Source organism: Sinocyclocheilus anshuiensis, unplaced genomic scaffold (genome assembly GCF_001515605.1).
Source record: "Sinocyclocheilus anshuiensis isolate Anshui unplaced genomic scaffold, SAMN03320099.WGS_v1.1 scaffold346, whole genome shotgun sequence".
Taxonomy (NCBI): Eukaryota; Metazoa; Chordata; class Actinopteri; order Cypriniformes; family Cyprinidae; genus Sinocyclocheilus; species Sinocyclocheilus anshuiensis.
The window spans coordinates 794,239-808,738 of record NW_015546048.1 but is presented as its reverse complement, the minus strand read 5'-3'; the positions used below and the strand labels follow the sequence as shown (position 1 = coordinate 808,738).

The 14,500-nt window shown below is 38.8% G+C and overlaps 1 protein-coding gene across 1 annotated transcript in view; it reads right to left on the bottom strand.

The window, feature by feature from the left end:
- snd1 (staphylococcal nuclease and tudor domain containing 1) overlaps positions 1-14,500 on the bottom strand; it is a 187,280-nt gene that overhangs the window by 38,227 nt on the left and 134,553 nt on the right. Inside the window, 1 exon segment of the mRNA XM_016500237.1 lies at positions 5,103-5,244. Within this exon segment, the coding sequence (XP_016355723.1) occupies positions 5,103-5,244 (142 nt within the window).

The following is a 14,500-nucleotide window of genomic DNA, read 5'->3' as shown; positions in this document are numbered from 1 at the left end:
GGACGAGCCCCAGTGGGGGTGGGAATGAGGTGAAAGGCAGAAGGAACAACCTCGACGAGAAAAGACTCACCCGCTGCACATCTACAGGCTTCTACAGCTGCTTATGCTCTTACATTAGGGCAAACAAACAGAGACAAGAGAGATGAAAAGCCTCTGTTCAGCAGTGGAGCGACAGAAATATAACAAACATACACATGGACACATAAACAGGGATACAGACACAAAACAATCTCAGGGTCATACAAAATGTGCCCCGTTTTGGTGCATAGATGGCACAGCGGTGTCACAGCAATCAGTGCCCGGTGCTAAATTACAGCTCTGTAATTTCAAAGCCATTGTGAAGGGAGGGTAGGGGCAGCATCTGCGTCTTTTTCCTCTCATCGCACAGTCTGTGGGTGAGATCTCGACTCTGTGTTTTGATTGCAAGTTTCCAAAAATACCCATAAAGCCCTTCTGTGCTCCAGGCTTGGAGGCGTGCAAAGCACCTTTTTGGTTTCTGCTTTGTTAAAAGTGGTCATGGTAAAGAGGCAATTTGGCTACCTGCTTCATAATCTCAAAGCTTCAATAATGCTTCATAAAGCCAAAAGACTTTGAAAAAACATGGCTGTGAAAGCTGCATTTATTGCAATTATATCATTTGTTATGCTGAGATTAGGCCTATAGGAGTAGAAATTCTCCCTCCAGCTCAAAGTGCTCTAAATCACTACTCTTAAATCAATACAAAGTACCAGCGTTCGCCCCCCCTTAATTAAATCAATATCAAAGCATCGTTTCCAGTCACTCCACTTGTGAAGCGCAACCAATGAAAAAGGAGGATGGCTTTGCAGAGGACCAACAGCAAGGTGTGAAATGGATGCAGAATGTTGTCCAGTGGTGAATGCTGGGCAAAGCTGGGAAAAAAAAAAACATTTCCGAGTGGGCTGGCCTTCATTAGGTGTAAAACAGCTGTTGCATGTAGGGGTGAGTGGTGGTGGATGTGTATAAACTGGCACCTGGTAAGGGAACCACTCGAGTCATTAAGCAGTGTGCCAGAGACAGCCCCTCTACCCTCACCAGCCAAACTAATACCACCACTGCCCAAGACACTCATGAATCTGAATTATCAGACAGATGTACAGTATTCTGTATTGTCTCTGCTGGTTACAGGCAAGAAATTAAGATGGGAAGGGTGGACCAATGGTAATTCATGGAAAAAATACCAAGGGGGGGTGGGGGGTAATTTACATTAAAGTGTGACTATTTAAACATTTACTCTATATCATAAATAAAATAAATATATAATAGATGAAATTAAACAAAATTAAAGAAACAGCGCCCTTTCAACACATCACTAAAAAAATAAATCTCTCTCTCTCTATATATATACAATATATATAAAGAATACGTTAACATACACAAATACACAAGATGTAAAGTTGAAATGTTATACAATAATTAAAAAAAAATACAATTTATATAATGTAAAAATATATAAATATAAAAATGTAGGGCAGAAAGAATCTACACTACTATTTTAATGTTATACAGTCATTAAAAATGTAAATTCAACATTTTAATGATATACAAAATCTATATAAAAATATTAATTTAGGGTGGAAAGAATCTACAATACTATTGAGTTGTTATACAGTAATTAAAAAAAATAAAAAGTATGTTTAATAATAATGATCAATATTTAAAAAATCAGGGCAGAGGGAAAATGACAATGTTTTCAAGTTACAGTCAAATTTCCTGCCATTTTTTTTAATTTATTTATTATATATTTTTTATTTATTTATAATTATACTCCCAAATATCAACACAAGGTGACAAACCCATCTCTGTTATGAATTAGTTTCCACCAGCTGAAGACAAACAGCAGCTAATGCACCTGTTGCAGACGTGTTTGCTGACGCTAATGCCCAAACTAATCTGTCAGTGTGGGTAACCAAAAGTGTTCATTACTTTACTGAGGTTTCAGTTACACAACTACATAGCACGCCCACCCTAGAGAGAAATTACACAAGCCTCTGGAGATACACACAGACGTTTGCCCAAGGAATTCCGTTTCACTACTGATCCCACACTTTGAGTAATTAAATCTATCTAATTAAAGAACACAGAGAAAAGAATTGATAGAGACACAGAGAGAGAGAGACAGCGAGCACACCAGCTTTTCCCTGCTCCACATGGGGTGCTGGAAACCGGAGATTATTAGGGCGATTTGTGGGTGTTTAGAGTCTTTTAAACAAAGTCGTGAGCTGAGATCATCACAACATCAGGCTGTGTATTAACAGCAGACTGCGCAATGCTCATAAGAGATGGCAGCTTCAGCCCTGTGATACCACAAAATCAATCAGAGCGGTTTATTTTCACTCGACACGACTCTGTATAAGAGCCCCAGTTTGAGTCGCAGGGAAAAATAACTATGCAGAGGTTACAGACGTGTTCAGATAACTGATCAAATCTTGATTTGATCTGCTATTTACACTGACATAAAGACAGTGGCCAAACACACATTGCAGACGTGTGACTGGATTAAATTACAGTGTGACAAGCTGCAATATTCCATACGTCTCTTCAGAACTGGTTTGAAGTTGCCAGAAAACATGGATCAAGAGTTGCATGCCTCTTTCCTGAAGCTCATGTTCTGATTAATGTATGCAGTACCAGTTTCATGATAAAAAGTGAATGTGAAAACAACTGCAAAATAATCTAAATTGAATCTGAGAATCTGAATTCTTTTTACAGCAAGTCAGTGAGGCTCTGCAGCCACTTTTGTAATGGACTACTATTATCTGCCCATCAAATGGTTCTGTTCCTGTCTAAGCTTATGAACGTGATTGCAATTATCCTCTTTAAAGATGAAAAGTGTGTAATGTTAAAATGCCACAGAATTTGTTCTTTTAATGTGGTAATAATAAATAAATGCACTAATAATAAATAAATAAATGAATGAATGTTTAAAAATGTATAATTTAATAATTAATGTATATTCATTAATTAATTTTTTTATATATATTATTTAGATACTTTTACATTTTTATACTATATATAGTATAAAAATAAAAGTATTATATATATATTAAGCTTTATAAGTGCTTTATATACTTATGAATGTGAACAGTCTTCCTCTATTCACACTTATTCAGAAATCAGACCCTCAAATGAACTCCTGACATCCACACTGTATTTTCATCTGATCTCACAGTGATGACTTTTATCTTTTAATATTATTTGAATATTTGAAATTCAAATGATACAAAACTCCAACACTCCTTTCTGCAAGACCACCATAAGGGAAGAAAGTAGAATTATTAGATGCAAAATGTGTAAACATAAAAAGTTATGTTATAATCAAATGGCACGTCTTCAAAGTGTTTATGAAAACCGTGCCAGCCCTGTTCGAATTTCCCTGTCTTTCTGAAGTTACTGTTGAGAAACCGGTAACGAAATTAGAAAGCGACTGGCTTGTAGGTTTTTATAGGGCTCTGCTTTGAAGTGCTCTACAAGGAATAAGACCTCCTTAATGCAGTTTGGAGAGAGTGTGAGAGGGAGAAAGAGGAATGACTTTCAGCTGAAAATAACAATCCTGTTTCCCTAACGAGCACATCTCACTCTCTCTCCATCTCCATTTCCAAACCTCTCAGTGGAAAACACTGGCCAATTAAACAAGGGAAAAGATGCACACTTGCTGGTTCATCTGACAAAAAAAGGCATTAAAAACACAACGAAAACACAACAAAAAAGCTAAAACAGTGCAAAGCTGCAAACATTCTGCATATTCAGCTCAGCGTTTTTCCGTCTCGTCTTCTCACATTACTTCCTTGCCTATTTCCTGTTTTCCAGCTCGCGTCTCCCTCCGTTTTTGCATTATATTTGCTGTGACCTGCTTTTCTCCTGCAGCTAACCAGATAACCTGAATAATTACCTCACAAAGAGCTGTGTGTGTGTGTATGTGTGTGTGTGTGTCTTGCTGCTGGTATTCATTGGTGTGATGGTTACTAGGCGTGGCACAGCCATCTTCACTTCCTCTCAGGGTCACCTGCAGGGGTTAAAGTTCATCTGAGGAACTAAAATGATAAATTGAGGGTGGCCAGTATCTCACTCTTTTCGCTAACATTTTCCCTTAGTTATTTTTAAACGTGTTTCAACACCTGCAGGTCTCTGAGATGGAGTTATTTGAAGCCAAACGGCACAATAAAAGTGATAGGATTTGTCATGCTCCTGGCAAAGCAAGCCACAGATTTATTAAAAATTAATGCAAATTAATTAATTTGTAAATTAAGACGCATTAAGAGACAACAGAGGTCAATTTTATGGTCCTGCCAATGAAGTCTGCCACTGGAACATGTAGCGAGACCCTAATTATGCAACAAACAACAGTGTGTGTGCATAATTAGGATCTTTCTTCTGGTTCTAGTGTGTGTGTGTGTGTGTGTGTGTGTGTGTGTATACAAGATTATGTGAAAATATGAATGAGAGAGAAAGGGAAAAGTTTGTTTGTTTTCCAAAACAGCTCCTCCTCTCAAGACGGTTGCCCTATCGTGGACTAGGTCACTACTAAGGTCGATTTAAATGTCATGTTTAATGACTAGCTGCTATCACACTGAGCAGAGAGATCACTCAGGGCATTTAGAGGGCAACACACACTACCTGCAATGTTTTCATAACTAGAATTTGCTGGAGCAGCTACATTTAATAATCATCATATCTGGAGTCTGAAGAAAGCCCTTCAGGTATGATGTCATAATCATGGCTGGTTGAATGTGGAGTTGGATGCCCATTAGCGTAAAACCCTGAGATTTCGTCATCTAAACATAACAAATGAAGCCAATTTAAATTGTGTGATTCAGAAAGCTTTTTTGCAGCTGACTGTTTAATCCAAGTAGAATGGCATCCGGCATCCAGTGACTTGCATTCTGCTATCTTTGCCATTTTTGTTTCCTCTCATCATTTTAAGCCAATCACCTGAGCCATTAATGTGTCACATGACTGAACACTCTGGAGCTGCAGGACAATGATATAAAAATACAGACAGATGTCCAACGAGAATGTACACTAACACAAAAGCAACTATTCTGAGCCATGACATCATTTTTTAAAATGAGGGCAGCACTCACCGGTTTCCACATCCTGTGCGAAGAAGTGCAGTCCATCTGTGATTTCGGTGACATAGACGGCTCGGTATTTCGCCACACGTTCCTTCTCCTCTGTGAGCTGAGCCACCTCTTCTTTTGGTTTCTCTTCATAATTGGCCCAGAGCTGTCGATAAACACATTTTCCACAGTTTAAAACAGGATCTATAATTACCAATACACCACAGACACATTGCAACCCATTTTACTTTAATAAGTAAATGGGGTTCATTTTGATTTCATGTTCATTCAATCCTATTAACACCTCAGACTGAACAAGATCAGAGCGGTTTAATCCATTGGCATCAGTTTAAACATTGCGTTTGTTGATAATCCCTTCACATTCACATGATGGGTCGGTAACCTATTTACCCACCCATGAGAAGGTCACAATGACCTCTGCACTTCATGGACGACAGGCGGAATTGGCTAGATCTGAGCAAAGCCACAAGAGAATGAGGGCAGAGACTCATTAAGACTTGTGGTTGCAAATCACGAATTTGAGTGCGGATTTCAGCAACGTGCCAAAACGAAGGACGAGAAGTTCTTGAGTCAATTGAGTCATCAATGCTTTATGAAATGTCAAGAAAAGAGCCCCCACGTGCAGTCGAAGCAGTTTGTTTTGCTTACTAAGCACTGAAGGTTGAGTCTATTACGAAATACAAGCATGACAAATTAACAGGCTCTTATGCAATCGCCCCTTACTTCAGTTCGGAGGCTTTATTAGCAAATGATGTTCATCAGCTATTGAAGTGTTCTCACGGAGAGCAGGAGGCAGCTAATTACAAACCAGACTTTTATATGCGCTTCCTCACGTTGCTGGTTTTAGCTAATTATGTCCACCAGGACTGCAAGGCCGACATTTACAGGCCAATCTCACCACCAGACTGGGAATTACCATATATGTATGTAAAAATACAGCTGGTGACATTGAAAGTAAGCCTTGAAAACCCAGCCACCAAATGATAAACTACAGGGTTAAACTACCCAATTACATCTGATTATTTCCCCCGAGGAGTGACAAAAACAAGGGAACATGGAGGAAAATGATTCCTTGGGGAAAACAGCAGGGTTAATGAAGATTTAAACATGCCATGCTCTGCAAACCACTCCACAGCAAGGGTGCTAGTCTAACCCCACTATCCACAATGCCCTGGCACAGTAACACAAAGTTATTATCAAACCTGGAGGACCAATCACAGTCACCCAGATTTGAGTGTCAACATTTGTTACAGTGCCGACAGTCAATGCCATTTCTGGCACCACTGCGGCCACGTGACCTCTGACACACGGCGTAGAGGCAAGGGCACTTGAGACACGCGTGAACGGGCGGACATATGCAAAAACCCACTCTCACGTATCCTCCGCTGCAAAAGCACAAAAGCAGCCACAAACACACACAATGACTCAAAGAGACACACTGCACCCTGGGCAAATGACCTTCTGTGAGCAACCAACCATTCTTGTTTGTTCCACATGAGTGCAGGTATATGACTGCTGCTGGGCGGGGTCATGAAGAGAAAGGATTTGTGACGTATTCTGTCATTGAGCTGCCTGTGGCCTAAATCCATAGCAATAAGCCACAAAATACAAGTGTGACAGAGTGGGAGACGGAACGAGTGAAACGACAGCTTTGTTGCACGCTAACCACAATCCTCAAATGACAAAAAAACACATTGGCAGACATCTACAGAAGCAGAAACATGAGCGTCTAACATGGGCTAATGAGAGACTCTGATTGGATGAGCCTGTTAGAAACCATGGAAAAATTCTGAAAAACACAGTGCCCATAGAGGATACAGATGATACATTTATACTTATTCAAGTCACTGTAATGTCAACAGTAACCAAGAGTTCACAGTACCATAGGGAATGTGTAAATGTTAAAGAAATATTATCAACTGTAAAATTCAAATAATTTAATAATTAAAAAAATAATTTATGCATTTAGCAGACGCTTTTATCCAAAGCGACTTACAGTGCATTCAGACTATACATTTTTTACCAGTATGTGTGTTCCCTGGGAATCGAACCCACAACCTTTTGCGCTGCTAACGCAATGCTTAATTTTTTTTTTTTTTATTGCAGATAAAAATCCTTTGCAATGCCAAAAAAATAATATTAAATAATTGAGGATTTTTTTGCAGATAAAATGGGGAAAGACAAGCTTGTCTGAGTTAAAAACAGTAATCGAATGAGGGAAAATGGGGAAGAATAGTTTAAATACATTTTATGATTCTATATATATAAATGTTATAAAATAATATTAAATAATGATAGTTATTAGTAACTGTTTATTGAACATTAGTGTATTTTTATTCATAAAATAAACCACTTAAGGTTGTGCGATTTTACCTCAGTGAACAGTTTAGGCCATGACCTTGGCTGAAGTCACTGTAATGCATGCTATCGAGTGGTTTATTGCTTTATTATTAGTAGTATCAGTCATTGTAAGCAGCAGTTTATTTGTCAATAGTATATTAGTGTGTCTGTGCCTGTTGTGTTGAGCACTCAAGGAGAGGTCAGACTTCTATTCAGGGACTAAAGATACAGCAGAGTTACATTCATAAAAACTGCCTCTCTCACACACTGAGTTCAGGGAAGGGGGCTGTTCCAAACGCTGATGAAAGGTGACAGCGTGTCAATTCCAATAGAGTGTGTTCCACCCAGTGAGAGCGAATCCCCATCAACACCCAGAGTGCATACACGCACAAACACACAGGGCCCAAGGGAAAGAAGCAAACGTATAGTCCCAGTTCATACCGGAACACACTGAACTTTACCTGCCAAATTAATCAACATCCAAGAGAGTTATATGCATCAAACACTACAGTGAGCCAGGGAGAAGAACTACAATACCCATAAGTCACTGCACCCGAGGCAGGCAACCAGGCTGTCTTTTTTCGGCAAGCAGAAAATAAAGTAAAACTTGGCCTAATTTAGCTTTTTTTAAATAAGGGCTTTTATTTTGTCACATAGTCATTGTAGTGTATCAGACCGAATCAGACAATTTAAGATTCGATCAAGAACATGGTTGAAACACGAGGAGCCGAATTCCACAGAAAGGCCCAAGGCAACAGGATGTTCGTAAATCAGATCCTGGCACCACGAGTCTGAAGCAAGCCTAACCAACCAACTCTTTCACAGAACAGCTTGCAACATTAACACAAAAGAACAACTCAGGAAGGAGATTGTCAAATTTGGGGCAAGTAACCAAGATTAATGGTCAAAGACACAGCATATCATGACCATCACATGAGGAAAATCATTAGTAGAAACTGCGTTGGGTGGTTTCCCCCACCTAGAAGACAAAGACCAGACTGAGATTCCTTAAAAGACCCTTTAACCTCTGGTCTTCATAGAACATGTCCTTATGTTCACAGAATGGCACAGAAACTGTCTTTTATTTATATTCATGTTGGGTATGTTTGAGTTTGAAAATTCATATCAATCAGTACTTTGTAAAATGTATTATATTCTTGTTATAGAAATCATGTCCAAAATTATACTCTGCAAGAGCGGGAAAATTCGGACCATGTGACTGATAAGATAACGTGTGATTTATGTATTGGGAGGAGAAATATACAACACCCCGAGCTAAGACATTGTCTAATTGGTCAAGACAACATTTGGGGTGTGTCCAAAAGCCCAGTTTAAATACTCAGGACACCATCAAATTATGCTTTTTAGCTTTTAGCTTCAAGTCATCACTTTTAGCCATGCGGTTTTTAGTTTTTTTTCCTTGCCTTTTTGCTACCTTGTTTTGACGCTGCTTTTTAGCGCTCTTTGAGCATGATCTGGCTTACACGCCAGCAGCTCCTCTAAAACCATGAGGAGAAAACCCATCTAGTCTCGTTACTTCTATTCTTCTACTTTAATTTATTTTCTTGCAACGCAAGTACCTCCAGATTCTAGCTGAACTGGTGCATTTAATATAAATTTTAACCTCATTGAGAAACTCAAGGCGAGGGTTAATTAAGTGATTGATGGTTGTTCAGGTCTATGCAATTGCACATATTGCTGTAAACTTGGGATTTCACATTTTCATTCTCTTAAACTCATTCTTTCCTCACTTTCTCTCTTCCTGCAACTTGTGTGAATGTGTGAGTGCGTGTGTTTATGTGTTAGATTTATCTAATAAAGCCTTATTTATATTGAAAAGAGAAGTATCTTGTGTTTTGTGCTAACAAGTTAATGTCTTAAACTGCCGATCTTGTTACTGTGCTAATAAATAGTGTTTTCACTATACTTTGGATATTAATATCCATTGCAGAATTGATGTTATACGGCTCGTTCAATGAACCACTGGCCGACTCAGTGATCAGCCGTAAAACAGTGATTCTGTCCAAATTCCCTATAAAATCATAAATGATTCCCTTTGAGCTAAATTGACCTGTTTACCTTACATCATCTAATAATGCTTAAAAAAAAAATCAAAAGCCATGCTTATTATTAATCAAATTATACTTGGTAAATCAATTTAGCGTCCATTATATTAATAATGAAGGCACCTTTGGAAATAAAGCTCATTAATTCAAGAGAAGCCTCTTTTTGACACTTCTGTGTTAGACATAATGGCACGGCACACTCACCCAACACACCACACACACACAAACATCTTTCACAAAGTCCACTTAAACTCAGGAGCTGGTGCATAAATTGGATAGTTGGAATACTAAGATGCGAGTCCGATGACAGGAAGAAAAAAAAATATTGTCAGCAGTGTATACCTGGAAATATCAGATTTAAGAGATTCACTGGCCATTAGCAGTGTATAAAGACAAAACTTCTATTTTCTCTCCATTCTAGGACAAATACTGTACAGGAATAACCAGATGGTTTGTTAAACTCAATTTTGCTGGCAGTGCTTCAGTCCTTCAAAGTGAAATGATTCACATTTCTAAAGGGGACATAGTTCAGTAAATCTGTCTAGCTGTCTGGAGACTCTGTATTCCACTGTAATACTTGGATAAAAACACACTTAAACTCGACTGAAGTCAACATTAAACATCTGAAACCAATTTTATTCGAGAAAATTCAAACTGAATGTTCATTCGATGAAAATAGTATCTCTGGCTGCGTTTACACTTGGCATTAACATGCGACCTGTATCCGGATGTTGTCCACATACACATTGAAAAGACAAGTGATCGGATCTCAGTGTAATGTAAACGCAATCCAGCCATTATGTCTGCATTCGCAGGTCAATGTCACGCAAAACCCCACCCCCTCTTCTGTCAGAAGAGAGATGGAGAACACCAGGCCATGGAGCACTAGTGAGACTCGTATCATATTTTTACTTTTTTATAATTTAAAGAAGAAACCAATCCGATGTATAGTTGACATTTGAGGCTTAATACTATAGAAAAGCACAAAGTTTTTCAGTTAGTGTTTACAGCTTGTTTATTTTCATATAAAAATACGGCATGCAGTTGCATCACACAATGGTATAAACATCATTCAATGTAAATTGTGATAATCGTAATTAATAATCACAATTACAATTTCAAGGGAATAATCGACAATTATGATTTTTGTCATAATCGTGCAGCCCTACTGATGATCCGATCTGCTTGATCAGATGGTGGCTGGGATGTGGAGGCTGAAGGTCAAGTTCATCCTCAAAAGCATGTCAACATAGAACAATAGAATAATGTGCATAATAAGGCATATGACAAATAAAAACAAAATAAAAATGATATATAATTTTTGTGGAGTTTTTTTGTCTACCACACCTGGAAACTCCTAAAAATCTACGAAGGTTATCCAGGAGGACAAGAAGTTTGCAGATGGATTTCATGAGACACACCACTTTATCTCCTCCCACCAATTCTGAACAGGCCCATCCCAAATACAGCTGAATATGTGGGTTATGCAATGCTGGACTATACAGGCACCACAAGAAAAACGGAATGGTAATCGGAGAGGTGGGATACATAATCAGGGTGTTTTAGTTGAGTCAATTAAGGTCTACGACCCATGATGCTCGTCTGCTCGATTCATCTGTGCATATTGATGAAGCTATTAGCAGTATGGAATGACTAACAAGACAGACATGCCTTTATGTCGAATGCTTTTTTACACCAGAATCAACACCTCCATTTGCGGATGGATATGCTGTATATATACATTATCAAACTAATGATTCAACCACTGCAGAAATGCAATGCAAATGTAACAACCCTGATATAGATACAAGTACGCGACCACAAGAGAATGATCCAAACAGAAAAGGTTTTGTCAAAGCTGTTTCACATTCTTCAAGATGACATCACAAACGACTGTTTACGATTTGTTTGATTTTGAGTTTGTTTTTATCTTGTGAGAAGATTTAGCATGCATTCATCGCAAATACAAGATCTTGGGTGTGTTTTGCAGAAGACAACTGAAATTGGGAAGACTTAAATTAGAATTTTAGGTGTGGAGGAACTCTAGAATCTGGGGGTCATTTTTCACCCTAGGTAACATATGACATTTATCTCCAATCCCCTTCCACCTACACTTAAATATAATTACCCAAATTGAAGCCCGTTTATAGATTTCTACATATGCTATTAAAACAAATATATTAAAAAATGCAAATAAAAATACAGCATTGTAGAAATAAATAATTAATTAATTTATATTTACAATAAATACAATATTTTTTTTTTCCATTTAGAAAAAAAAAAAAAATCAATAGTGCCATGATGTGATAATGGCATGTTGAGAGACACTCGTCCTGAAGTGGCTATTTGTATTAGCATAATATAAAATAAATAAATCAATTAATTAAATAAATAATTAAACAAATACATAAGTGCAAGTATTTAGAGCATCTTCCAGAATAAAATGATTGCATTGGATCAATATGTGCCTGTTTCCAGTGTCGATCCTTTAAAGTGCAATGCCCCATTTATCAACATCAGAGTGCACAGCTTTTACACGCTGCCTTAAAAAAATGTGTATTTTGAAAAGCACTATACAAATACAAAAATTGAATTGATACTGATTAAATATATACATAAAAGCAGATGGAATGCAATCATATTCTGCTCGCAACTAAAACGTGAAGCCAATTAGCATGCATGGCAATGCGCACCCTTAGAGGACTGGGGGAAGAAGAAGAGCGAGAGAGAGAGAGAGAGAGAGAGAGAGAATTTATTAGACAATGCACACAGCATTCTTCAATAATTGGAAATGTTGAAAGGACTGAGGAAATTGTCCATATTCATAATTCAGTAAATGGTTTATTCTTACCCAAGTTCTTTATGCAACAGAACCTGAGATAACATGAAAATAGGCTTAAATAAGAGAGTTTGGAAATGAGGGGTGAGGAGCAGTCGGCACCTCAAACTATTCACCTGAGTGTCATTATAAATAGGTAGCGCTCGAATTGGATTTCAATCAGACATTCGTGCGAATTTGCTGCTGAAGCTTTAGTCAAATAAGAATAAGCATGAGAAAGAAGCGCTTAGATACTCAAAATAGAGAGTAAAAAGTGAATGCGTGAAGGATGATAGCGTATAAAATTATGCCAAACGTCTGCATGTAGCTTTGATGTCAAAAGTAATAAAGAAATATTTACCAATGGATTCTCACCTCCCTTTGTAGAAAGCATGCAAACTATTATAATGCTGCTAGTCGGTAAACTTTAGCATACTAGCGCTGATGAAGAAGCGCCCATGTGTGGAAATGAGAGGTCTTTGCCCATTGATGTTAATCTCTGCATTAGCATCTGCTGGGCCATACGTGCACAGATAAACCTTTAACCAGGCCCATGGAAGAGAGAGAGAGAGAGAGAGAGAGAGAGAGAGAGAGAGAGAAAAAGAAAATCAATGTGAAAAGATCCATGATTGACAACATCACTAAGCCTTACTCTTTTGAACTCCTCCTGACTGACATCTGACAGCTACAACCTCTGACCCTGGCACACGCTCGCATCTAAGCAGGACATGGGATCCAGCCACAGTAAATGACAGAAATGTTTCGCTATTGTGCATGCTAATAAGACCTATAAGGGCGAAGCCAAGTACTAATGGGGTAGTGCACCAATGTACTGTAGGATGGGAGGTATTAAACACATTTACACTGCAAATGCATCGATTTCAATGATCACGTCATATGACCAGACATTCATTGGCCAATAAGAAATTTTAAAATGGCATGTCCAGTAATGCATTCTGAAATCTAATCAGCTTTCTAGTAAGCTTTTCTAGTCTGAGGGAGGTATTGGGGAAAAACACCCAGAGCTTCATATGCCTGAAGATGTTAGCATGCCATTCACACTTTCGACTTCATGTCCATATGTAGCTGTGTTAACATGTCTGAATGCTTCTAAGTGCCTGAGCAATTCCACATCAATCGCGAGGCATTAAAATGAGAACTACCAGTGACAGCTTACACATATTTTCCATGTAAACACGTCTGCTTAATGAGAAAACAACATGTTTCATGCTAATATGACTGTAAAAGCACCATTACACTAGACACAAGAAAAAAAACAACACTCTGGGATTTCACTGTCACACTTTTTCTGATTCAAATGGACTCAAACACACGGGTCCATACAGTGACAAAGGGCAGACCGACCATCCATCACACGTCCCAAAGTCCACATCAATCTACTCAGGGATGCTGACAAACACATCAACTAAGTGACCTACACTGTCAGCATCCACTTAACCTGCAAACACTGAGCTGGCACTATAAACTCACTTAGCATAATCACACACTCGGTCGTACACTCATCTGTAAACACACAGAAAAATGTATTTGTATTAAATGTGTTTTCTGACCCAACCAACATAGGATGGGGTGATGTTGGGTGAAACACAGAGGGGAGGGGTATGTGGAGCAGAGGTGGACGTAGAGTCTTGGATGTGCTTACTTAACGGATAAATTTATGCATTAAAAGTGCCCAGGTGGCATGGCACTTTGGGAATCAACAGCTGCAAGATGTCAGCATGCAGGGAGCTTCTCTTCAGCCTCATATCACCGACAGCAGCTGTTCGGATGCAGTGGCGGTTGCGCGGCTTATACCGCGGCTTACACTGCTAATGTCACCACCCTCTTGTCAGCCGTTACAAACTCCCACCAGCCTGAAATTCCTGCACGGTAAAGGTAAGAAATCACCAGAAACTCTGGCCCTAGTTGCAGCGGCGTTGGTGTCAGAATGCTTGAACATGTGCTAAGCGGTTTAACGCCATTTCTGTGGGAAGTAACTATGGAAATGAAGCCTGTTTGAGCAAAAAAGCCAGCCTGGTTCTGAGGGGGTCTGGCATGCATGTCGCGGCTCCCCACCCGCACAGATGATGCCCTCAGGGAAACATGGCAGCATATGGGGCCTTACACAACACTCAAGACTTTCTGCTCCAATGCTGACTTCACACAGCTATTAGAGG